Source organism: Nyctibius grandis, chromosome 24, assembly GCF_013368605.1.
Source record: "Nyctibius grandis isolate bNycGra1 chromosome 24, bNycGra1.pri, whole genome shotgun sequence".
NCBI classification, from domain to species: Eukaryota; Metazoa; Chordata; class Aves; order Nyctibiiformes; family Nyctibiidae; genus Nyctibius; species Nyctibius grandis.
In genome coordinates, this window is record NC_090681.1 from 1,081,337 (window position 1) to 1,107,884 (window position 26,548).

The 26,548-nt window shown below is 45.0% G+C and overlaps 2 protein-coding genes across 3 annotated transcripts in view; both read right to left on the reverse strand.

The window, feature by feature from the left end:
* Positions 1 to 371: 371 nt before the first annotated feature.
* On the reverse strand, positions 372 to 5,607 carry TEKT2 (tektin 2). Its single transcript, XM_068417851.1, has 9 exons — positions 5,452 to 5,607; positions 4,947 to 5,072; positions 4,130 to 4,335; positions 3,530 to 3,673; positions 2,852 to 2,966; positions 2,374 to 2,481; positions 1,792 to 1,935; positions 1,451 to 1,530; positions 372 to 883 (listed from the first exon to the last, which is right to left on the reverse strand). Exons 1-9 carry the CDS (start codon positions 5,605 to 5,607, stop codon positions 670 to 672), a joined length of 1,293 nt encoding a protein of 430 aa, XP_068273952.1. The 3' UTR covers positions 372 to 669.
* Positions 5,608 to 7,202: 1,595 nt separating this feature from the next.
* AGO3 (argonaute RISC catalytic component 3) overlaps positions 7,203 to 26,548 on the reverse strand; it is a 37,968-nt gene continuing 18,622 nt past the window's right edge. Inside the window, exons 9-20 of one of the 2 annotated variants that reach the window (XR_011049699.1) lie at positions 26,298 to 26,417; positions 25,388 to 25,510; positions 25,055 to 25,188; positions 24,417 to 24,601; positions 23,981 to 24,140; positions 23,504 to 23,594; positions 22,457 to 22,651; positions 21,975 to 22,109; positions 21,225 to 21,326; positions 19,402 to 19,601; positions 13,371 to 18,789; positions 7,203 to 7,250 (exon numbers count right to left, since the gene is read on the reverse strand). Coding sequence is in view for 1 of the 2 variants with exons in the window: in XM_068417847.1 (XP_068273948.1) it covers positions 18,681 to 18,789; positions 19,402 to 19,601; positions 21,225 to 21,326; positions 21,975 to 22,109; positions 22,457 to 22,651; positions 23,504 to 23,594; positions 23,981 to 24,140; positions 24,417 to 24,601; positions 25,055 to 25,188; positions 25,388 to 25,510; positions 26,298 to 26,417 (1,554 nt within the window). In the remaining variant the exon portion in view is untranslated. Of the gene's footprint in view, positions 7,251 to 13,320; positions 18,790 to 19,401; positions 19,602 to 21,224; positions 21,327 to 21,974; positions 22,110 to 22,456; positions 22,652 to 23,503; positions 23,595 to 23,980; positions 24,141 to 24,416; positions 24,602 to 25,054; positions 25,189 to 25,387; positions 25,511 to 26,297; positions 26,418 to 26,548 lie in introns of those variants that run through there. The other variant, XM_068417847.1, reaches the window with a different exon arrangement.

The window sequence follows — 26,548 nt, forward strand, 5'->3', positions numbered from 1 at the left end:
GAGCCAGGAGTCAAACCCAGGCTGCTTCCCACCGGGGCGGTTACCGAGCCATGGATCTCCCGCCTCAGGGATGAGGAGCAGGCCCAGGCTCGGTCCCGTCAACAGCGCGCTGGGAGCGAGCCTGGAACAGAAACAACAAACCGGCAGCAGAACGCAAGCGCTCGCAATTCGATTTTAACAAGTCGGTGGCCACAAGAGCCAGAAGCGACCCCAGCTCTTGCTGTTGTAGCTCTGTTCGCTCCGCAGGCGCGGGGAAATCCCAACCCAGACTTTAATCGTTAAAGCGCACGGATTTGAGTCTGTACGCCCACCGAGCAGATCTGGCCCGCTGCCACCGTTACGGAGTCCCTTTTCAGAGCACTTGCCTTGCACTTTAAAGGACTTAAAACACGAAGAGGCCCAGATGGATTCAATCACCGCAAAACGCTTCCAACACGGTCGGATGACAACTGCTCTTGGGGACAGACTCTTTATTGTTTATAACGCTCCTCAGAGTGCAAGAGGCTATAAACATCAGAGGAGGGGACAGAGAGTTATATAACAAACTCAGAGGAGGGAGGAGAATGACATTATCCTAACACGACACAGATGTCTGCTTTCCTTGCTACGGAACTGAGTCACTGGCAGCTTTCTCCTCGGTGCGGCTGTTGCACAACACTCCCCGGCGCACTAAGCCAGCTCCAGCTGCCCGCTCCTCGGCGGGAAGGGCGGGTGGTTCATGGTCGGGTTCAAAGTGTCGACCGCTGGCAGAAATTTCTTGGCGGGGACCACGAGCTTTCTCCGGCTGTCCAGACACTTGTTGTCCAGCATCAGGGAACTGCTTTTGTAGCCAATATCTGTCTGAATGCGGTGGAGCTGTCTGTAAAGGGCATCCAGCGCAGTCCTGGGAATAAGCAGGAGAGGAGCTGGGTTCAGGCACTGCATTCACTTCCCGAGCTGGACAGGAAACACCCAACTTCCCACTTTCTGGCAGCAAAAATATCTGTGCAGCCTTTGCCCTTGTACGAAGAACAAACGCACCAGGTATATCTTGGTGCACAGCAGCGGCCTTGCTGGGGGCTGTGAACAACAAGCCCACGTGCCGCTCCTGGAGCGCGGCGCAGAGATGTGCGCCCTGGCAGCCCACGCCAGCCCAGAGCAGCGCTGCTGTTTCTTCCTTTGCTTTTCACCCATTTTAACTATCCGTGCCTGGTTGAAGTCAGAGTCAAGCAGAGACCGTGGGAAGCCCATTCACCCTCCCACCGCACAGACCCCTCATGCCTTGCCTGCACCCTGCTGCCCCGTCCTGCTCCCCACCAAGCCCAAAGGCTATTTCCACTCCTGATCTGAGCAGACACGAGCTGCAAAATGCAGGTTCTGGAGGTGTGCCAGGCCCAGGGCTGCACACAGCCACATCCCTCACGTGGGCAATGCTGGGCCACTGCTCTGCCCCAGAAAGCAGGAGACTTACTGTGACTCGGCCAGCTTCTGTCGGAGCTCACGGATCGTTTCCTCCAGCTGGTAGACCTCATGGGTGAGCCCGTACTGGGCCTGCGAGGCGGGGAGGGAGAAGGGCACAGCAGTTAACAGTGCTGAAGTGGTGGTTTACAAAGGCCACGGTTCTCTCGCTCCCTTTCTAGCCCAGCTATGACATTTATTTCCTTGCTTTGCTATGTGACTGTAGGATCCATTGCTCATCCCCTCTGTAGTTTTCTCCAAAGTGCACCCACATTTTTCAGACCCACGCAAGCCCCCAGCCCGGTCAGTGCCCCCGTCCCTCCTGGCAGGGAGTGTGCCAGGTGGGGCTGGTACCTGATCCCGACAGAGCTCCACACTGGGCCGACACATGCGGGTCTCCAGGCGGGTGTGTGCCACTTTCAGATCCTGTATTTTCCCTCGAAGATCTTCCTCCAAGCGTCGGATGTCCTCCTCCATCTCAGCAATCTCCTCCAAGGTCTAAGGATAAAGGACACATACCATGAGGCACAGCCAGGGATACAGACTGGAAACCAGCCCCCATCCATCCTGGGCCTTTACTGTATTGGGAATGGATTTTAAACAAGGGCTGGTGGCTTTGGAGTACTGAACCCCTCTGCTCATAGACCGGGCTTTTCACATAGACCAGGCATGGTGTTGCTGGCATTCTGTGGCCACAGCGGTTGAGACCAGGAGTGAAATAAAAAGGCCAAAACCTGGCACTGCTGCTGGGAAATGCCAGAGCAGCAACTGCGATAGCGGAAGGAGGTAGGATGTTGCAGGGATCACACATGTGCCACTTAACAGCTCTCATGCGGAAACCGCGCTCAGGCCAAGGAGCTTTCCACATGACAAACAGCCTGTTGGATTTAATTCCCACCCACTGTTGTGGTTGATAACCAAAGAAGCAACACTTACATTCTGCTCCTGCCATTTCAGCTCATCATAGGCTCTTTCCAGGTCTTTAATCCTCTTGCGCAAGGCAAACTCTGTAGCTACACGCTGAGCCTCCAGCTCGTTGTCTATCTGAAGAGAGAAGAGGCTCCAGTCACACACATCTGGAAGGTGGCTCCCTCCCAGCAGGTGCCTGTGAGGCTGGGACAAGCCTGTGAGAGAACCAGCTGGGTTCTGGCAGACGTCACGCGTGTGCAGTTCATGTACCCCCCTGTAGCCAAAAGGCAGGGAACGACGGACAGGTACGTGTCTTCGGGGCTGCTGAGACTGCTGCAAGCTCTGCAGCATAACCACGCTCCCCTTTTAAACCAGGAGAGCGCCCGTGGGACAGCGCTGTGTTTTCAAAGACTCCCTTCCCCTGGCCACAGCACACGCCAGCCCGTTCTCCCACACTGGATCCAGAACTTCTGCACCACCGACTCACAGCCAAAGGCTGATTTACCTGTGCGATGGCAGTCGCTGTTGCTTCTCGGAGCCCAGCTGAGGCTTTCATTTCTGCCTCAGCACGGTCCTTGTTGCATTGGCTATTCTGTTCCCACTGATGAAGTGCAGTTGATCTGTGAACAAATCAGCAGTTGGGAAAATAAGTTGAGTGTTTGCAAGACAGTTCAAAAGGAACCACCTGCTGCAGGCCCAGGCGGCTTTGTGCCGTACAAAATGATCCAGGAATCCTGGAGGTCACATCCTGTCTGAGCTCCTCACTGCACCAGCTGGAGATTGCCACCCCATGGCTCCTGCACCAAGGCCAACATCTGCTTAAACTGGGGACACATCCAAACCACGCCATGAAATGCCAAGCAAGTGAAAATGTGCAGCAACTCCCCCAAAAGCTGTGCCAAAGGCTGATACCACACTACTTACTGAGTGTCACCTACAGCCAGGCACCAGGGAGGCAGGGCAGCTAGCTTCTCTTCTTGTGGTAACAATTTAGGTAACTCCCAAAAGTCCGTGGCTTCACAATTCAAGAGCCACAACAAACCCCAGCAGCCAACTCCTGTCCCGAGCTCTCCCCAAAACCGCATCCATCAAGCCAGGATATAGCACGGAAGGAAAAAGCACCCCAGGGCTCTTTCAAACACCAGCACGGATTTGGCCACACAAGGGCAGGCTCTTTCCTTACCCATCTGGGACTCTTGTTGGGTTGACCTTGAAGGAGATGTTGGGAGAGTTCACGTTGAGGGATAAGCACATGCGATCTATCTCCAGTGCTTCCACCTTGTGCTGGTGGTCGCGGCTCAGCTGCTGGCGAGCTTCCTTCAAGAGGCTGCAGAAAGCAGGGCGGGAGTAAGCAGGCAGCACGCAGAGGGGAGAGGGGCTCACAATTTCCAACACTTTCATCACCACCTCAGTCACCTTTTTAAAATGAGTGATGAGCTCCTGCTCTCCCAGTGAACTGGGCCCCACATCTGCTTTACTGCCTGCCTGGGAGCTTTAACACCTCCAGGTCACTGATTCATGAACCAGGGCAGGTGGCACCAGATGTCTGTCCGGGCTAAAAGTTTCCAAGGGTGCTTATGAAGTCTCCCTTGATGTGCTCTCCCCTACAGACCCCCAAACTCCATAGGCCTTGACAACAAAGGCTCTTCTGAGTGGCCCACTGCCCCAGGGTAACCACACCTGGCCTGCTTGCCCATCTCAGCGTGGCATTAGAGGCTCATGAAACTGCTGGGCCCACGCAAGGAGGGCAGAGTCCGCCCAAAAGCTGTGTCATTTGCCTCACCAGAGCTGTTTGAAGGCTTCGTTCACTCTCTGCTGCAGTACTCTCTTGGCTTTGTCTATCATCTTCACCTCTGTGTGTAGCTCCTCCTCCACATAGTCCCTCACCACATCGATGGCACGGCGGCTCTCGCGGAGCGTCAGGCACTCAATGGAAACGTCCAAATGCAAGTTCTTTGCCTGGAGGGCACGTTCTGCTGCTTCCTTCACCTGGAGAAAGAAGCCAGCTGGGTGTGTGTGAAGTCTCCTTCAGGGATAGGAGGAAGAAGGAAGGAGAACACACTGATACCCTTGTTAAGAGGGTCTCGCACTGCCTGTCTTTACAATTCTGAAACCTTTTAGCAAGTCTGGAATGAAAATTGCGAGAGCCAAAGATGTTAGTCCTCTACATCTGCTATTTGCCTTGGGAATCACACCTGGCTACGGTCTAATGACTCCAGGAGCAGCAGCCAGCAGGTTTAGAACTAAAAGAATCAGAGATGTCCCACTGCACTCTATTTAAAATCAAACATTTTTGAATGATGGTGTTAACATATTTCTCATTATCCTTCAGAGCTTTAAAAACAAAACCAAAAACCAACAAAAAACACCCAGAAACCCAAACATGAGCATGCAATGCACAGCTCCGTAAAATGGCTTGGCTCAGCCAAGAACACAGTAGCTTGCTTTCCAGAAAGTCAGTTCATCAGGTGTGGATCTCTGTATGCCTGAGATAAGCCCCTCCATATGGGCTTGCCCATTGCAGAAGACAAGCCTCAATTATTTAACATCCCATGCTGAGACTGTAAGTTGCTTTCCAGCCATCTGTCTTCCCAACATACTTTGGCTAAGGCATCGATTTCCACATCTATGTCTGCAAGGCATTTGTCCAGGGTCTCCTTCCATCTGTTCACGCTGCTGATACGTTCAGCCAGGCGGGTTTGGTTGTCATGCTCATCCCATTTAGTCTGGAATTAGAGGAGAAACGCCATTACTCTTTTTTAAATTGCAATTGTGAATCTTGCTGAAGCCTTTCCCCATTTTCAGGATTGACTGACCCCTCACAGGAGTACGACATGTTGCCATTTAGTCTAATTGCCATCTACACAAATGAAGAGCACAGAAAACAATACAACTTGCAAAGGACATGAGAATCACACCCAGGGATTTCATGACACATCATTGCATGTGGGTTTACAGGAAGCAAACATACATATTTAGCAGGTTCTGTAGAGGTAAAGCCTTCTCCTGTGGCCTCCTCCATACACCCAGATCTAGACCTCTCCCGTACCCCTCAGCCTGCTACTCTGACAATCCCAGGAGCAGCCAAGCTGCCAGAAGGCCCACCTGGTTGTTGGTTTCGTTGCGGAGAGCTCGGGCTTCCTGCCGGACTTGGTGGGAAGCAGAACGCCGGCATTCAGCATTGGCCGAGATGAGATGGGAGTTGGTGTGCCAGTCCTGCAAGGTGAACCGCTGTCCTGGCTTTACACGCAGCGTGGTCATCTCACTGACACGTGACTAAAAGGGAGCGGAAGATTTTTGTGTTTATTTGTGGAAATACACCAGAAACGGAGATGCAGCCACAAACTGGAAAGCTCTTCAAGAGAAAAGCAGCAGCAAGCTCTAACCTGACATCATGCCTAATGCAGACACACATGTCCACACAACTGGGGAAGCACCGGGACAGGCTATCGGAGCCACCCTCTGCCCCTGGGCCAGGAGGAAAGCCCTGTCCTCCCGTCTCTCCCTGGAGAATGGAGCTATTTGCAGAGGGACAAGGAGCCGCTCACAGCACCATCTCCCACATGGTATTCATTGAGCTTGGACAAAATGGCTGATTACATTACTGGTTCTGCTTTTGTTACAGCTGCAGAGGCTCAGCCCAGGGCTGCAGTCCCAGGGGACTCGAAGGCTTTGCAGGAGCAGCAGAGTTTGCAGCCACCTTCCTTGCTACCCAGCACATCCCTGCAAAACCGGCAGGAATTACAGACACCACTCAACAGGATCAGAGCAGCTCCTGAGGAGGCTGCAGGTTCCAAAAACCCCCGTCGGGTGGAGTCCTGGGGCAGACAGTTTCACTGGCTCTGCTGTACCCCGTGCCTGTCCCCCACTCCTCTCGGGCACAGGTAGTTGGGACAGAGCTCCCTGAGCACAGCCATCCTAAAGGGAAGGAAGCCCCGCAGGCACCAGGGCTGCAGAGCCAGAGGGAAGGCACCGAGGGCTGTGGGAAACAGGGGCCTGACCCCCAGATGGAAGAGGGGAACAGGGAAGGGGCTCAGCCCCCAGCTGGGAGAGGCCCTCACCCTGGCTGGGCGCAGGCAGCCCTGAGCGGGTGCCCCAGCTCCACCGTGCCAGGGCCCTGCTGCTCCCTCGGGGCTCGGCCCGAGCCCGGCCCCGCTCCTGCTTCCTCACGGCCGACCCTGTCACAGGCCCCGCTCCCCTCATCACCCAGCCCAGGCCCAGCCCCGCTCCCCTCACCGCCAGACCCCAGTTCCCACTCCCCTCACCGCCAGACCCGGGTTCCCTCACGGCCCGGCCCAAGCCCAGGCCAGGCCTCGCTCCCCTCACTGCCCCAAGGCCACTCCCGCCCCAGGGCCGGTTGCCAGGCACGCACGGCCCGTTGCCAGGCGGGGGGCAGAGCTGCTCTTTCCTCCTTCTGTTACAGCTATTAGTGAACGTTACACTGCAAACTGAGGCAAAGCAACACCAAAACTAGTTATTAATAATATCATTATTATTATTATTTAACCCCCCCTCACAAACTAACCCACAAACGCAAGCGGACAGGGCGTCCTGTCGGGGGTCCCGGACCCAGCGTCACCACGCCAGAACCACAGCCCGCTCCTAACCCCGACCCGGCGTAACACGGCGTAACCCGCAGAGGCCATCGCGTTCCCACAGCGGCTCCAGCGCTGCAGGCAGCAGCAGGATTTACACCCCAATCTAAGCCTTTCGAGAAGTTCTTCCCTGTTTTCTAAAAAAATTAAATGGCATTAAATCAAATCAAACAGAAAAGGTTGACAGTAAAATTGTTTTCTGGCAAAGGTTTGGCAACTGTGCCTGGTACCTCCCTCCAGATGCCACCCAGCTCCTGACACCGCAGCTCACATCAACACCTCCGTCTCCATCCACTCCTGCGGACATGGCTTTGGGAAGAAATTATCGTGATGCAAGTATAAAAAAAAAAATTAAAAGTATCACATATACATTTCAAAAAAATTTTATTTTTCAAATGAATACGGTTCCTTTACAATACACCCAGCTTGATGGTATCTAAAGCCTGCAGAGATCTGATGACTGTTGTGTGTACTATACACAGTCGTACAGAGGTTACAGATGTCTACGAGAGGGAAGGAACAGTGAAAGAAGTTGACATTTTACTGTGCTGGAAAGAAAGCAACTCTTGCAACAGGTAGAAAATTTTGGCAAGAACAATTTGTCTGGAAAGGGAGAACGGGCAGAGGACACCGGTTCTGCTTAGCAAGTACATCTCAAAACACACCGACACATGGTCTCCCTCCCACCCGCACGGTTGCAGCCCACATCCGCGATACAAATAGGCACACATGGTCAAGATGGTTAAGTAAAAATAAAGGCTTTTACCAGTTTGTTTGCCATCTGTCTACAATCTATTTGTGCAATGTCTCAAGTCACAGCTCTACTTTATTCTTGAAACAATTCCCTTTTGCTTTGAAAACCCCCGGTACCCTCATGGTGGGAACACCTTCCAGTTCCTGCCTAAGCAATGGTAACACCAAAACGAGAGGGGAGCAGTTACCAGCGTATGAGAAAGAGCAAGACATACACATCGAAGGGAATCTCAATCCACCGGACTGGTTTATTAGAATTTTATTCTGAAAAGGAATCCCAAACAGCACAATATTTTTTTTAAAATTTAAACATAAGGTATTAAATATGCAAAATTTATATGCACGACATTGCTTCCAGCAGTCTCCTAAACAAATACAGCTCGATCACTAGCAATGTTTATGGCACACACTATGCCACCTGAGCCGCCTTCTCCTGAAGATACTTTAATACCCTTATTGGCTCATAACTGAATGCTGCCAATTACCATGAAAGCTTTAAATAATACCTGCTGATAGACAATGTTCTTATCCATGATCACGTGCCTCCAGACCACGTAAACAGCCTAGTTTTTCCCCATGACAAGCAACAACATTGTTAACCCACCAACAGGCTAGCTGGGGAAGCTGAACTGCTTACACCACGGGAAGAAACAAGGATGTAACAGACAGGAGGATCTGTACCCTGCGAGCCCAAAGCGCATCACCTAACCTGGGAAACGCAGATCTGTACACCAGTGTCGCTGGTCACGGCAGTAGGGGCTGGGCAACGAGCCTGTAAAATCAACATTTCAGACCAAGGACTCGCCGTGCCAACTCTACTGCTGCGCAGACGCCAGCTTGTAGAAACCGCCTGCAAAACAGACACAAAATGCAACTTTCTAGAAGCAGGTTATTCTACAGGAAAACAACATGAAGTTGCCTCAAGGCTAGATTGAACACGGAAAAGTGTAGAAATGAGAACATTTCGATGAAGAACAGAAATCAAGTCCAAAGGAAGCTAAAAACTACAGCCACAGAAGGAAAGTGATGTACAAAACCGAGTACCCAAAAGAAGCCCTTCTTCACTACAAAGCTGCCAGAAGTCAGAAGACAAACTCCATCTCTAGCAGCCTTCCTCTCACCGAGTTTTTCTGGCGTTCAGTTTTCCGCACCAGTTGAAGAGCACTACTCGAGCTTCCACTTTTGCTGGCACACCATCAGGTTCAAGAACTTCAAAAGGTTCTTTAAATCTAGCATTGCTCCACTGGGCGTTACTTTGCTCTTACATCTGAGTGAACACTAACCGGCGAGCCGTGGATTTTCTACCAAAGAAACTGGTTTTGAATACGTTTAAGAATCTGCAAGTGTAAGCATAATGAACTATTTTAATAGCTATTTTTTGCACACCTGTACTCAAATGGGTGTGGACCTATGATTTATGGGCTAGCATAGCCCTGAACTCAACGTATTTTTCTGTGTTGCGAGATAGTATTACAGTAGGTATTAATTTTCCAACTGCCAAATGGAAGACCTATACAATTCTCAGCAATGAAAAAAAAACCCTTTAATTTAAATAAACTTGCCCTCTGACAGCCTGTTTTGCAACAAATGTATTATCTTAAAAGAAAGAAACAGGTAAACATCACGGGACCAATCCCAATGGCCTTCCTCGGGCAGAGCTGCGATGAGATGTAAGGAAAGAGCACGGGCTCACGTGAGACGGACTCCAAACAGAACTGTATTAACTGAAGATGCAAACTTGCAAGAAGGTGCACAGGTTTGTATCAAGAATTTAGTGCTTCCACAACATGGTTCATCCTCAGAACACCTAACAGTTCGCTCTCGTAAGGCGATGTGAATCGTCATACGCATTTTCTAGACAGGGTGAAAAACGAGGCAGAATCATGTACCCAAGGTCAGAGAGGGAACCCATTTCAGAGCCAGTGCTGACACCAGAGTTCCTGACTGGGTAACTTATCATCTCAAAACTGCATAAAATATAACCTATTTGAAAAGCTCTTCCATTTCTGTCTGAAAATCCACTTTTTTTAGCAGCTTTAAGTCCAAACTGGCATCTAAGGACACAGGCACCTACTTTTGCACAGCACACAGTCCACAACAGCCTCCCCTCTACTGGTACCTCGCTGTCAGAGGAGGGGGGATCTTTTCTCCCCTCGTACCACTTCGCTCACTCTTTCCACACCCAAGAGACCACACGATTTTGTATGCAGACATCACTACCCTCAGCTGCTGGCAAACTGGTTCTTGCAGAATTCTCTGTGATGTTTAACCTTCACCTCCACGTTCCCACTTAACCAGACCTCTGCACGGCTCCCCGACATTCACTGGGCAACATTCTTTATGTCCTTACAGCCACCAAAGGGGGGTAAGGGGCGAGAAGCAATGGAGTGTATGGAAAGCTGCAGGAGCACAGGAAAGAGTGAAGACGTTACTGGACAGGCAACATTCAAATAAAGGCAGAATTAATGATTCTCATTAGATAGAGAAACATATCAAGGTTAAATTTTATTTAGAAAATTGCAAGTCTACCAGGAAGTATGTTTATTTGATGACATTACTCTCCAGAAACCACTTATTTTAAAAGCTTCTCCTCTCTGGGTAGTTCTAATTCACAAATAATTCAGGGCTCAATTTGATTAAGTAATTCAACACAAACCCAACTCCATTCTGACCAAGGACTTCAAGCTTTAAAAACAGTTAAAAGAAAAATTCTAACCACACTACCAATGCAAACGCAAGTTTTTCCAGCTTCTGTTCTTGATCAGAAAAAGGCACGTGCTTGCTCTCAATGAGTTCAAGTCCAACACAAACAGATCAGGACACCTAAGCTACTGTTTGACGTTCCCATCGGTTTCCCTGCAGGGCTCGAGCTGACCACAGCTGACCTGACACCCACCCAGCTCCTACCGAGTCCTTTATTTCCACAGGCAGCGGCTTTCCCCACCACGGCGCTACCACCACCCCTCGCACCCAGAGCCCATTCACCTTCTGCACAGCTACAGTGTCCTCAACACGACTAACTCTATGTAGGCAGTGGAGGGAGAGTGATCCCGTGTAAGCGAACAAGGAGGGAGGTAGGAGCTGAGGAAGAGCAGAGCAACTGCAGTGCTACAGCAAAATTAACTCTACAGCTGCCCGCTGCTGTTTTTGTTGGCAGCCAGGCACACTTGAGCGTGAACTGCGTGAAAATTGCAACCAGAAATCTATCAGGGCATCTGCGTTTTACGGAGGGGTCAGATATTGCTCACAAAACCCCTTGGCTCCGTTGTTTCAAATAGCACCGATCTACTGGAACCTGTATCTGTTTTGAACCAAGTAAGGTAGCTTCGACATCTGGATACAAAACACAGTTTGATTTCACTACTCAGCTGTTCCAGGCACTGCCACCTGCTTCTCAGCACAGTCCTTTTTGGAGGTGAACAGGCACTCTCAGGAAAAATACAGGAAAATGCTTTTCCCCTCATGTATTAGTTTTTGAAGTAGTCATGTGAGGTCTTTTTGGGTAAACTGCGGATGCAGAGATACAAGTTCACGAGGCTCTAGCAGCATGAGATTTTTTCAGTATATTCAGCCTTTTCAATATGAAGACAAGTTTCCTCCCACATTTTTCAGAGCTTTCTACTATTGGTTTAATAGCACAGTCACCACTACCGCTTCTCCTCTTCATAATACATATCGCTGAGTCACTTCAGTTTTAGGATTAATCCCAGCATGATCTACTATGAGTAGCATCTATTACAGCAAATCCTCAGTCTCAAACTTTGCCAGGAGGGAGGATGAATTAAAACTATCCATGTGCACTAGGTTGTTGGTGTTTTTTGGTTTGGTGTTTGTTATTTTTTTTTTTTTAAATTAGAAATATTTTAATAGCATGTCTACATCTTCAGCAGTTTATTAGCTGGTATTTAAATTGGATACTTTAAAACATCACACACCCTCCAATGAATTACTGTAATTAAACCCACGTGTGCTACAGTTCATCATCACCAAGGCAAGATTTCTCGGAAGAGCTCTGTGCCCAGCAGAAACCAGCACTGTCAGATGCAAGTCCATTTCATTTCTTTTGATAGAAAGAGGAGGCAGAAACTTCCTTCTAAATCTCAACAGCTTCACTATTAGCTAAATGTAGATAGAAAAGAAACTGGTTGATAGGCAAGGGAAGAGATAGAGAGTATTGCTGCAAACAAGCTGATGGTGCCAGATTTTTTGCCCTTTTTAGTCTAAAAGATAAAAACGCCTACTACTAAAAGGGATAGAAGACAGCTTTGGCTCAGAATTTAGACTGAAAAAATGCTTTCTAAATCCCAGCCTAATACCATTAAGAAATTGAGAATATAAAATAATTTAACATCACTGCAAGCTTAAATACCAACAGTGGCATCGGGCACTGTAGTAAAGACAAAAGAATTGGTAACAAACTACAAGAAACATCAGTTCATTTCTCTAACTTGAATCAGAAGAAATCTACACAGCAAAGAGAGACTCGATCCGTCGCCTCTGCGGGCAGCACAAGCGGGAGGGCTCCATCGCGCGTTAATCCCACAGCATCCCTTCCACCAGAGGTGTGGGACCCCCCCCTGACCAGGGGCCGCCGCCCCGCTCTGGGGCCGTACACCCCAACGGGTCGTTGCTCACGTCAAAAAGCTCTGCCTGCTCCTAGAATAAGGCTGGACACGAACACATGCCTGCAACGGTACCACTTGCAATTAAAGTGGGAGTTTTGCGCGTAAGCTCCTGATATTCCAAGTTATCCTGACTGACATCAAGTTATTCTACATCTTAAATGCCCGATAGTGTATGAACAGTAATAAAATGAACACAAAGTCATTTTAGTTTTTAACTTAAAGAAACAAGGTACCAATTAAAGTAGTCTGTCTATCAAGCTGTTTTATTCAGTCTCCTCTCAAACGTGACTAGTTAAGCTGACTTCGGAGAAGAAAAGCAAAACATTCAGAAACTTCTCCCACCTAAAAATAAGTGTTAAAAGCAACATTCAGACCAGACACAGACCTATGAGCTGCACACAGATTACCAATAAATATACAGAAACACCACAATAAAGAACAAGGTTCATCATAAAAGAAAAAAGTCTGCTAACTGCTATTAAGACCATGACAAAAATGAAAGTTAAGTGTGTATTTTTTGCCGGCATGTGCAAGCACATTACAGTGTAATCAACGCAGAACTTTGCTATTATTATTACTTTATGCAGCATTACAAGGTTACTGAGGTGCAGTGTTTAATAGTCTAGTCTACAGCTTTTCCTGACCAGAGGAATGCTCACCAAACTCCCTATGGACCCACACCCTCTCAGCCGTGGGAGCGGGGCAGCGTCCCTCACCCCACCAAGCCGCTCCTACCCAGAGTATCCCATCTCCCAGGAACTAGCAGTCCCATTGGTACATGCACATCACAACCCACGTGAGCTCTGCTCACAGCAGGACTGACCCTCTCGTAAGCCTTCAGACAGCTTTCAGTTCACCTACCTCATCTCTGGGAGCTTGCTACATCTAAGAGACGACGTCCTTCAACAGCTATGGGTTCCCTTTCAGCACTAATCACATCGCCCCAGGAGTCCCGTGCTGTTGCTTCTCCTACACCCACCCCCCACCCACACACCCCCTCAACGTGAAGAGGTAAATTGCATCGACTCAATCAAACCCGATTCTAGCCTACCAGCTGAATTTGGTGATCGCTCCTCACTGCCTCTCCCTCCAAACGCAAACACCTTCCTGGTTATTCTTGGTCCTGACTCAGAGAAGCTGATGCTTGAAAGTACCTGAAAGATACCGTCACACACTTGGCATTTTCAATAATTTATCTTAAATTTTCAGCCACGTACAACTGGAAAATAAAAATCTACAGCACCATCTTCTAAAAAGGCACTTTCTGAGGACTGTCTCGCTTAAAAAAAATAAAAATCACTCCAAGTTTTAAACAGTGGAACTGCTTTGTTGTAAAAGGACCCTACGTTAACTACCCGTGTTAGGTGAGGGGGTACCTCAGACAAGGTCTGAAAAGGCCAGGGCACGTGGGATGGAAAGTGGATGGAGTCTCTCCATCAACACCCTTGTTTCTGTAAAACTGATGCTTCGATGTTTCCCCTCGCAAGCCTCTCCCTTGCAATTCCTTCCCCCCCATACGCACCTCTGCCTACTCAGGGACAACAACTTGGTTTTCTTTTAGTGTTATAGAGATCAGGATTCTTGAGACTCTGCTAGGGAGGCAACATGTAGGATCTTGCACCCATCTCGTTCATACCTCAACTACTGAAAATACAAAAATTTCTATTAGCAGAAAGCATCAATTAGCTCAAGCTCTAACCACTATTTTTTCAGGTTTACAAAAAACAATGAGTGAATTGGCTGTGAAGTTTTATTTAAACACGTGCCAAAAGAAAAATTATATCCTAATACCCCATATCGATCTAAAGTACCATCTTTGGGTAGAGAAGAAAGACAGGAATCTTTCCCTTTGACATCCCTACGGATTTTTTCACTGGATCCAATCAACCTGCCAGTAGCAGCCACGAAACTCCGCAGCACTGAAAGGGACAGAGCATCTGCCTGGCGTGACCAGAGACTAAGGTGGCCACTTAGAAATAACGATCTCTGAAAACTGAATTTATAGTTTCAATGTACATAATCTGAGCTTTTGATTCCTTGGTTATAAAAGTGCTTTGAGTAAGGTTCTAAACCCTCAGTTCACAAAACTGGGAAAATATCAAAAGAGGACAAGATATGAAGTAAGTGTAAAAAAAAGGCCTCAAGCTTTTTAAAGTGTAGGCTGAGCTTGGAATTGCACCAGAGTGAACTTCAAGACTAGTAGAAAACCAGTACTCGTAGCTGGAATTTGTACAGAAGAGGACAATCTGGTATCTTGTGTTGAGCATTTTACAGGACAAAAGTGAAGAAGTGAAAGTAGTTTAGGACCAACAGCATCTTGAAATAATTTGACAACTTCCAGAAACCCATTTAACTCCTGAAAACCATTTGTATGGCCAAACAAACTTCCAAAAGGATGCCAGAATGAACCCTATAAAAATAGCTTTTGGATGCGTTTAGCCAGATCCCACCCTGAACAGTAACACAGCGATCCTGAGTAACACGGCCCCGGCTGCAGTGCCCTGCAAGGGGAGAAAGGCTCCTTCAGCGGAGTCAGTCGCTCTGTTCACAGATGGTGCACGTCTAACGCCTCAACTAGAACACACTCCTTCTCTCCAAATCTGGGTCTGCTGGTCGCCAGATCGTGGGTTTGGGCCAGGCTTTCTGCTGGGTCACGAGCAGCAGTGCCGGCAGCCCGGGGAGCGGTGCCCGCTCTTGGCTCGGGGCCGGCGCTGCTGCGGCTTTGGGGCCGATACCCCAAGGCTGCTCCCTCCCCGGCCCAGCGCCGGGCCCTTGTGCGTGCTCCCACCACGGAAGCAATTAGTGGCACTTGTTAAGTACAAGTGAGGTCTCGGTACAGTGTCCTAGGAGAGAGGAACCGTTTTTCTAGGTAGGCATAAAACCGAGGCCAGTACGTCTGCAACGTCAGGTAGAACTGTCAGCCTTCGCCCGCGTCCCTCTTTGGACTATACACAGACAGGGCCCAGCAAGAGAGGGGGAGCTGGTACGCCACGCAGGATTGCCCCAAACAGCACATAAAATTTGAGATTTTTTTTTTTTTTTCTTTTTAAAGGAGAGCAGGTACAAAAATAAAAGAAATCCATATACTCTGAAAATATACCGGAAACTGCCACCACAGATGAGGTACCATTTATCCCGACCCCCCGCCCCCAAACTGCAAACATCAAAATATATATGTTTTTAAACAAAGGAAGAATATCTGGCTATTTAATCTCAGTTAAAATGACAGCACCCTTTGTTACACTTGATATTTCAGACCATTAATTCTCTTTTGAAAAAAAAAAACAAACCAAGATATCTAACTAACCTTGATTCCTTGCTTATCTCCTCGTTCCTTAGTGCAGTAATTGTCCATCTCCGTTTAAATAAATATAGCAGCTACAGCATCATAAATGTGTGGCCCTCACAACGCCAGTAACTTGATATCGTAATACAAATAAGTATCGGCACTTTACGTAGATATTTGCAAAACCAAGAACAGAGATTAAAACTTCCAAATACTCTTCACATGAAAACCAGGTAAAATGCTAGCTCGGCAAGTAATTTAAGTCACTTTCCCAATGAAGTTTCTTTGATTTATTTTTTGGTGAAAGTAGCAAGCGAAAAAAAGCTTCTCAACTCATAGTCACTGAGCGTGGGCAGGACGAGAAGCGTACAGTGTCATTGAAAGGAGCGTTAAAAGACTTTTTAAAAAGGAATTTTCATCTAAACACCAGAAACCCACAAGAAGTCTTTGTAAAAGAGGGTTTTTTTTTAAAAAATGATCTATTTTAAAACAATTTTCTGTAAAAAGCCTCACCTGAACCTTTTACAAACAGAAATACCAGCTAGAGTGCTTCGGAGAGAAAACTGGCAGGTCACAGACCAAGAAAAACACTCGAGAGACTTCCTCGGAAACCACCCTGCTCCCGTTGCTGTTACACCAGCCCCCACAGCAGGTTTATGTGAAGGCGCTGAAAGGCGAGTGCGTGAAGCAGCCACAGCGCGTGGCCGGGCCAGCCCTGGGTCTGCGGGTGCAGCTGGCGAAGGCACGCGGCGCCCAGGACCCCCGAGACCCTCAGACAGGCCAGGGGCTGCGGAGCCTCCCTCGCTCACCCTCCCACCTCCTCTCCGGGGACCCCCGAGCCACCAGCCAACTGCCCACTGTCACAACTATTTCCAGTGCAATTTTAGCTTTGCAAAGTTATCTTCCTCGATACTGGGAGATAAAACACGTATATACACTAACTGTTCAGTAAAGCTCTTTGAGACAGTGTTGTGAACAGCACTACGTACACTCCAATGCAATATACAAATGCACAAAATACAGTACTTTTGTTTTCTGGCAGAAAAAAAAACGGGGGAGAGATTCACGCCTGTTGAAGCAAAACGGGCTCAGATTTTAGGCTCAAAACACAGTATATTGGCAAACAGCGGATTTCATGAGGAGGACAGGAGATAAGCTACTTCTACCAACCCACTGGTTTTCATGTGGAGAGCAGGTGGAGTTCAGAAGGGCTGGGATAACAGCAATGCCCATACAAACGATCTGCAGTATATATACTATGAACCAGTGCAAATAAAAACAGTCAAAAATGCAGTTCACGAGTTTACAAAGTGCAAAACTCCCCAGTCCCCTCACTGAATAAATGCTCATCTCCGACATCTTAAATATTGTTTTACCTTTAAAGTGGAATGAAAGAGTCCCATAAATTTGTTTCACATTTCGGTGATTTAACATGATAGAACTATCCCAGCCCTCTTTATTTGCAAAGTGAAATGAAGTCACCAATAACTTAATTTTAAAAGGAAAGTCATTATCAAAGAGGAAAAAAAGCCTAAAAACTTTTATTACCAACATTTTACTGATGTCAAATAGATTTGACTAAGCACGTAAAAACTTAGATCTTAATAAAAAAACCCTTTCCATTTAATTCAAATATCCTCCACATTTCAAAGTCAAAAATACAACCAATTCCTTTGTTAAATCAAAATACTGCAGTGACAAGTAAAGCTTGCAGAATTCTAGAAGCATTTTTGCTATTTTTTGATTTAAAAAAGGAAAAATTCAAGATTCCTTCTGACTATAAAACTTTCCTTTCAAAATTAAGGCTTTTACTTTGTCCTTTTAAAATCATGGAGGTGTCCATTCTTCCACAGTTACTGGTACAAACACTGCTTTAGTACAGCTCAATGGACACAGTTTTCCTTTAGAATGCTTATTGCACTAAAAGATAGCAAAACAAGTTGTCAGTTTTTTTAAAAATAAACATGGTTACATTTCTAAAAAATAAAAGTTGATGTTGACCATATGTTCTGTAATAATTAAATTAAAGCATTATTATTACTCTAATAAATATAAAAGAAACAAAAGGAAGCTAAACTTCAAAAACACGTACATATGAAATCACATTAAGGTGTGAGAGGCAGCAAGTAAACTAGCATTTTTCTTTTTTCCAAAAAGACCTTAGCTCTAAAGTTTCAGTTCTGGTGTTTACTATATGTAATCCCATAAAACTTGGGACATCTGATCTCACGTGAAGCTTCACCATATTTGCCTTGCCAGATAAAAAATAATTGAAACTTTTGGACTAGGTAAAACAGCAGCTTTAGTAAATTCACGAGGGAGCAAGGAGAGTTTGGAACACTACTGCCTGCACGTAACACCACTGGCTTCTTTGCCTTTTAAAAGGGAACTGTTGGAGCTGAGAACTCCAAAGCTGTGAAGAAAGACACAAAGGCAGCAGTTGGCTAAATTATGTTCAAATTATCGGATTAGTGTGCAAAACATCTTCCCTCCCTCAATTTTTTCTAGCTAGTGCTGTACATTCAAATGTACTTGGATATGTTCACATTCGAATGTTTGATGGCAATATTGAGAGAAAGATTCCTCAACACGGTGCGGTAAAAAACTTAATTTTTTTTTTTTTTGCACACTTCCCTCCCCTAAACAATCATTGTGATTGCTCCTATAAAGGTGGTTTGCTTTTTATTTTTTTAAATCACACCATTGATTTTTTTATTATTATTTCTTTTTTTTGCAAAGATAGTTGTGCTGCCGAGCAACTTGAGGTAAAGGCATAAGAGGGTTAAACTACGAGAAATTAAAAAAAAAAAAAAAAATGATGGCGGTGCTTCCTACAGGAGACCGCGCCAAATGAGCAGTTGGCTGGTTTCATATTGCATAATAGTGCTGTGTTACTCGATGAAGTAAACAATCTTCCTTGTGTCAATTTAAGGGTTAGCCTCTTGCCCCTGCACAGTGTCAACTTCAGCATGATCGGAGGCACACCCCATAAACCAACCCCACTGGAAACATACATTGTATGTGGCTTAATTTCTCAGTTCTTCCTTTCAGTGAGTATGCTCCCATTTTATTGACTTAAGCGAAGTACATCGTGCGTAAGGTGTCTTGGTGAATCTGTACAGCCTTCGCGAGGGCCTGTGGATCTCTCCCATTGCTTTGTCCTGAAACATGGCTTCCTTCAGCACTGCAAGGAAATGAGGAGAGACCAGCAGGGCTGTAAGTCATATTAATCCGGATCCAAAAGCCGCCTTCACATCTCTTCAACATTTAGGAGAGCAACACGGCAATCACAATAGAACTGAGAAAAATCTACGTGTCTATTCACCCAGCAACCTCAAGGCTTTTGACAAATCTGTTACCTTAGCTGCTCAGTTTGTTCATCTGAAAATAAGCCTGTTACAAATAGATTGACGGCTTGAAGGTTATAAAATACTTCTGATGTACCAAGCAGAGTTAGATAAGTGGAAGGCAGCATTTGCTTCATTCATGACTAACTCTAAGGCAAAAACTAAATGCATGGCTTGAGTCCCTCAGACCATGTCAAAGTAATAACAGAATACTTCATTAAACTAAACTTAATTTTTGTTACCTCTGGGACTAGTCTTAAGATAACCACTCCTGACAGCTGCTGCTCAGGACCAGACAAGAGTGGGTTGGTGGATTCTACTGAATAATGCTCAGATTAAAAGAATTAACTACAAAACAAGCAGTAATTATCTATAGTCAGATGACTTTATGCCTGACAATAGAGCAAAGACCAATGGGGACAAAAACTTAAGCACCCATTTTCATTTACCTGTCATGTTCTTTGTCCACAAGATGGTATCGTGCTCTGAATGCTACCAGGTGAGCATAATACGCTGGTGCAGGTATAGAAACTGATCGTGTACAGCGCACGTATGTGTGGCAGAGCTGGTAAGTCAGCAGCTGAAGTTCATCTGCAGTAAAACAGTTATCATCCCACAAAACATGATAGTGTGAGGGACGGCTGGTACCCTAAGAAGAAGGGAACACCAATTCACTTATCTGGCTTTTCCATACAATCAAGTCAGATTTTTAAGTTCAGAAAGGGCCAGACTACCTAGTCTGAACGCCTACGTAACAGCAGTCAAAGAAAATTCAGTCTTATGTCAGCCCTAAATGTATTTACAGATTAATAAGAAGTTTAACATTTACATGATTATGTTACTTTAATTATTCTTGCTTGGAAAAACCCCACATGCCTTCTAGATAGCCCTCAACGATCAAAACATGCTCCCAACATGACTAAACCATGACTACACCACCTCTTAACTACCTTCAATTAAAACTGTTTCTCACCAAGACACATTTCCCAGAGGAATAACTGCTGCTTTTAACTCTTTCCAATTCCTCAGCACCCTAACTTAAAGCATGAACACTAGAAACGGCTCCAGTATTTCAGAAGTTACCTATAGAACTCTCCACAAAAACATACGCTTCCTCACCTCCACACAATGTCGTCTTTCCTACAGGTTCAAGAGTTGCACTGCTCTTTGGCATTATGCTGAATCAGGTTTTCACATGTCACTCGTGTCAAGGCTCGCCCCAGATAGATGCTTTCACCATCAGTACTTTTATCGTTTCCATATAGATCATTAACAAGTACCGAGTACAGTTCTTAGGAACTCTCACAAGTTCTCTATTAAATGATTGACTTGCACTTACTTTGAAAGACACTCTCTTGGAGTGAACACTCCTTCCCTCCTGCTTCCCCCCACAAAAGGTGTGATGCACTAGGGTTAAATCTCACAGTGTAACTGAATTAGCTCAATAGTTGTGTTTTAGCCAGGCTAGAAGTCTCTCTTTTTTTAAAAAAAATACATAAAGTATCAATTTAGTTGAGACCTCTTTGTGGCTTGCTACAAAAATGAGCTACAACTACATCTGGCATTTCTGCTTCAACTTACAATGAAACTATTTCTTTCCGAGGGGCCACAAACTAGCTTGCCCAGACCTAGCATAAAGGTAGTCATGTAAGTGGAGAAAAGCAGCAGACGTTTTGAACTCCTGAGTAAAAAACATTGCAATGAAAATATGCCCACCCAACCTAAACAAAACTTATGACAATGTGGTCAGACTCACATGATAAAAATTTAAGGAGTTAATTTTTGTCCATTTTTAAGCAATACCCTGATACGTTATTTGTCATTAAGTTGACTCTCCACCACACTGTTGGGTTTAATTTCCACAGCCTGTAATTCACTAGTCTGCATTTAGTCAGCAAATAATCAATCCTCACCTTTAGTCTTTCAAACTGTTTACATCTGAAAACTTGATTCAATGTTAATTTCATTGTGGCTATAAATATTAAAAGTAGCAAGTTTTATTTTCAGAAATAACAAAGGTACAATATAAAGTGGCCTCTTTAAAATAAACTTTAAAAAGCATCACTTACCATTAATGCAAGTTTTAAAGGTGTAGCACTGACCTCCTCTTAAGCAAATAGTACTGTTAGTCCCACAATAATGTGATATCTCAGACAAAACTGAGTTAAATGACATTTCCCTACTAAGTAACTGTTTGTAAACACAAATGTCGTAAAAGGGAGAAAACCAACATGTTCTAAATTCACACTTGGTTACAAAGACACAATCGTACCTGTATTCCAGCATGGCTACAGAGGTAAAAATCAAACTCATATGGATGTGTAATGTCTGTATCTACAGTTGTTCCAGCTGGAATATTGCCACTTCGTCCAACCTAGAGAAAAGGTTTTGTTAAACAGTGCAGCTAACAACTGTTTATACATCTCAGCTGTAATTAAAAATACAAGTTTCTATTCAACCCATGCAAGGTTTCAGCAAGTGATCTGCCTCAGTACCGTTTGGAATGCGTCAATACAGCAGCCTCGGATGGTTGACAAGGACACTGTGCAGCTCTCTACCACCTCAACACAGAACATGGCACCTACAGCACTTCAGAACTTCCCATCTCAGAAAGACAGAAGAGGTGCATATACATTTGTATTTAGAACTGTCAGCTTGAGCTTGGACTGACTCACTCAGAAGAACAGAAAAGTTAAGGGTTCCATCACTTTGTATTTTCTTCAGTTACAAGTGCTGTAGACTTGGTCCTAGGTAGTTACATGAACATGAGCTGTACTTCACTGACAAAGACTAGTATCAGTGTGCAACATGACAAAGCCTGACGGGGATTTTTTTTAACATACTTAAGGTCAATGATTTTTTGATGTGGTGCCACATTTTGTGCTTATCAATTCAACATCTTCCCTGAATGCAAAGACAACCAGATTGACAGAGAAGCCCATGCTAATATTTTCTCCAGCAGCATAAGAGCTTGACATCAAGCTTTCCACATAAGACTACTATGAGAGAGGGCAACGATTACCCTTTCTGTTCTGTCAGCACAGAACAATCGTGTATGATGTCGCTTCTGCACCACGATATAGGTTATTCCAGGCTGGTAGTCTTTCTCCAAACTGATGCAGGCTTCTCTAATGGCTAGCAGTTCATAATACAAAACCTACAAGCACAAGAACAGAATAGTTTAGGTTTTCCTTCCATTGTATTCCACACAGCCCACCTAATAAATGGTTAACACTAAGCGCAACTTTGCCACACAATTAGTAATCTTAGGAAGTACTTAGAAAGATATCGTTTCCCAAGTTCTAAGACCTCTCCTCCCCAGACAGGAAAGAAGTTGCAACTTTTCTTACCCAACATGCTTAAGAAATTCTCTCCTTAAAAGCCTCAATTATTTTGTGGTATCTTGGTGTAAATGTAAGCAACTCAAACCGTACAGCTATTCAAATATGAGAACTGGAGTTATGTAGTAATACAGTCCCTCAAGAAACCCACAAATGAACCAACCTGTCGAAACTGTCCTTCAGAGACCCCGTCCCTGTAGAAGATGATACGTGTGGGCTTGAACCGTGTTGACTTGTAGAACTGGATGAGGAGCTCTCTCACCATGGAGGCTAGATCCTGGATGATCTCCTGCCGGGGCCGCTGAACTCTCACTGTGGCACAGTACCGGCTTGGATGAGCATCCATACTACCTACAACCTTCAGGGGAAGATTACATGAGTAAAGGCTTCAAGATCAAATCTACACCAAAAAAAAAAAAAAGAAAATAGCAAAAAAGCCAAGAAGAGCAATTTTCAGGTAAAAAACGCTTACGTGAAAACAACAACCATGTAACATTTTTAACTGGAACTTGTTGTAGGTACAGGTTTAACACCTTTTGAAAAGAGGTATAAAACTCGCCCTCCAAGCACCCCAAAATGCATCTGCAGAATTGGAGTCTTCCCCTCTGCTGACAGCACACTAATGCATATTCTTATAACGCAGACACAGACTTTTTTCTTTGAAGTTTTCTCACCATTTACACAGAGAAATATTTCAGTTTGCCTTAGTTACTTTAAACAAGGACGCAGTTTCCATAACCGCAATCAATGCCAAGTAAAATACCAAGGGGACAAAACAGAAAGGGACTGACCAAGCATCCAGTCACCACCTTGATCTCCTGGACTGTACCCACACAAAAGGTAAGAAGTATCAAAAACATTCCTGCCAAACCAGGTCTTTAATTACATTTTTCTCCTTTAAAAATACAAAAATGTTATTAACTAACATCACAAAGTTGCATTATTTCCTTTAGAATATTTTTGCAGAAATATACTGTTTAACATGACTGCCATTTTACCTTGATTTAAAAATTAAAAAGCTAAGAAAAGAGTCTGAAGTATCAAGCAGTGTTTTTCTTTTAAAGACATGATTTTTAATAACATTGGAAGCGTCTACAAAGAACTGGCATGAGCCCTGAAAGATATTTGACATAGACATAGTCCCTGAGTTGCATTTACTATCCTAACATTTCTTAAGATGAAAAAACAATGCTAATTTAATAAAACTTACAGCAGCTATGGAAGGCTTCTTTCCATCTCCAGCAGGAGGGTGAGTGACATCGGCTCCCAAAAAGATCACTGGCTGCTGGAACACAGAAGGTCTTCAAAAAGAAAAAAGTGCTAAGTCACACTTGTAGATGAACAGCTGGTGCAAGGTTATTGCTCAATATGGGGTTTTGTTTCTATTTGAGCTGAGCTGCACAGAGAAGCCTTATCAGGTACTCCGGCCAAACCTACACAATGAAATCTTTGTGCACAAGATGTGAACTTCGAAACCACCATAGCAGTCATTCCAAAATACACTGCCAGATTCTAGTGGAGAATCAGAGGCCATGCTAGAAGAAATTTAATTCTACCACAAACATCACATACTATTACCAGAAGAATATTTCAACTTAAAACTTGGCCGCATTTAAATTTGGGGTGCTAGGTATCAAACTTAACCACATCTGTTAAAACCCAAATCAGTCTCCACAAAGAGTCTTACCGTTGATGTGGTACAAGGATGTTGTTGATTCCTCCTAGTTTAACATTTATCTTCAGGCACAGATTTGATAGGGTCTGTGGAGATGTTTTAATGACGTTCTTGACTTGAACACACTGTGTGGCCATTCCCAACAGCGTATCTCCCACACGCTTCACCTCCGCTAAGAAGCAAATATTTGAATGCAACATTTGAAATTATTACTGTATTTTGATCTTAGCATAAGTCACAATAATTTAAACGTGCATACTGTGCAAAATAACCTCCAACTTATCTGCATGCTCAGATCTGCTTCCAATTAAGACGCATCTTCAGACACAAAAACATTGTTTTTTAACACGTAAAGAATGGTCCTGAAGAATTTTCTGACATATGCTGGGCAGCAAATTTCTCACAATGATACTTGACCAGACAGGTAAAGACAGAGCTATTCCCTTACCGTACACTGGTGTTTTCCCTGGCAGGATGACGATGATGAGCTGAAGCCCCGAGTAGGTGTTCTTGAGGTGTCGAAACATGGGCTCCACACTGTCTGCTCCCTGGGCATATTTACAGAAACAGGGCTGGCCTTGGATCGGCATCCCTGCGTCTTTGGAGATCTTGCGCAGCTGGTCTGTGAAACCCCTGAGGATGAGAAGGTTTTTGAATTTTCACAGTAGCAATAGCACACAGCAACCAAAGCAGAAGGGGACAGAAGAACTGTGTTACTCAAATGAAGATGATTCCAAATAGCTTTTAAAGCAGCATTTTAAAAACGTTCATTACGTGTAGGCTGTACAGCTTTGAAACATCATACGCCAGAATGGGAAAAAAAAACATTTAGATGCCTTTAGTACTTCATTCATGATGCTAGAAGTAACTAGATAGAAAGCAGCGATGTCACAGGACCAAAACCCCATGGTGTACCTAGGTACGGTGTTTTGACTGTAGCTTGAAGCAAAACAGCTTGGATTCTGTCCCTAACATCTTAGATGATAAAACCAGGTAAAACACTCATTAGAAGCCCTATGTTCATGTTTTCACTAAGATGGCTTCATTACGAGAACAGTCCAAAGCCTGAACTCTGACATGCCTTACTTCAGTATTTCTTCTCTGCATTGTCTCTGTGTGGCAAAGCAAGCTATAGCCCACATCTTGATCTCAACGCCAGTGTGAAACTGCTTCCCTCGCATGTCCCACACCCCATGGCTTGGGGTTGCCACTGTCCGATTCTGTGGAAACAAAAGCAACAGATACTCAAGTGAGTGAAGAAGAAAAAGCCTATGCTGTTCTCAGTTTCAGGATAATGAAAGCAAGTCTGCCAAACTCTGACTCCTGTACTGCACAACGCAACTGAACTGACTACAACGGTCAGTGTGCGCGGGAAATCACTCTTCAAAATAGAAACAAAAGAAAAAGCAAAAGCCTCACCCGCCCTCCGTACTGCAACATGGGAGCTGGCAGCACGCGCCCCGTCACGTGGGCCATCTCATCCCGGACTTTGAACTGGAACTCTTGAACAAATGGATCTGCATCATAATTTGCACTTCTCACCTAGAAGAGTTTTTCCATATTACTGAAGTATCTAATTATAAGACATAAAACACACAAAAGACTAACAGGAGTGCTGCAGAAGTGTTCTACAACAATTCCCCTCATCATTGAAAAAGGCTCAGATTTAACTGCTCAACACTATCAGCCTATCCCCAGTGAAAACAATTAATACCATGAGATCCGTTGGATGAGATTATTTTTGTTCCCTTACTCAAGTGCTCATTTGTTGTTTCAAAAGCATTTTGTTTACTCACAGGATAGATCAAAAAGCATTCTCCTTTAGACACAAGCAAACCCAAGATTAAACAAATTAATTCATTTTATTACTGCATATTCATGTCTTCTGTATTTTCCAGAACAGCCTTATTTTAATTGAAAAATTTTGGCTAACTTGTCAGCTCAAAAACCAAACCATTTCAAATAAGAACTATCTGTCTGTAAGAGTATTCAACTAAAAATATTCAAGTTCTATAATATTTCAAGTCAGAAAAAAACACTGATGTTTAGAATGTCTGGATTCAGCATCAAGAAAAGATTCTGGAGTTATCAGGTGAAAACATTTAGTGTGTACTAAGGAAAGCAGTCAGACATCTCAAGTACAAGACTGTTGCAAACTATTTCAAATAAATGCTATTAAAAAAAGGAGTTAAAATCTATTAAGTTAAAGGGCTAGAAGGAAGGAACGAAAGGACTAGGTTGGTCATATCAGAAGTTTTTGCATTAAGGTAATCTAGTCCAGTGTCGTTTAGCGAGTAGTATCACACCGAACTGAAATTCAAGAACTAACCAATCTGCTTATTTCCTCTTGTCTATCCGGAGCAGATCTCGCTGTGGCCTTTATCATGGTCGATGTCTGATTGTCCGTCAGCTTCTTGATGCACCGCTGGCCAGCTACGATGTTACATACCTTAAAGGGAAATCAGAAGCGTTAATACACAACAGCAGCACTTAGAAACAGATCCCAACGCACCGTACGGACACAAGACTATGCTATCACTACAACACACCCCCCTGTGTTCAAGCAACTGCATATAGTTC

Bases quoted from the DNA above. Each gene is read 5' to 3' on its own strand.
- TEKT2 (XM_068417851.1), bottom strand. From the start codon at position 5,607: ATGACCACGCTGCGTGTAAAGCCAGGACAGCGGTTCACCTTGCAGGAC. The intron at 4,336-4,946 runs GTATGTTGGGAA...TTCTTTCTCCAG, and splicing joins AAATCGATGCCTTAGCCAAA to GTGAAGGAAGCAGCAGAACG. The intron at 2,967-3,529 runs GTAAGGAAAGAG...ATTTGTTCACAG, and splicing joins CCAACAAGAGTCCCAGATGG to ATCAACTGCACTTCATCAGT.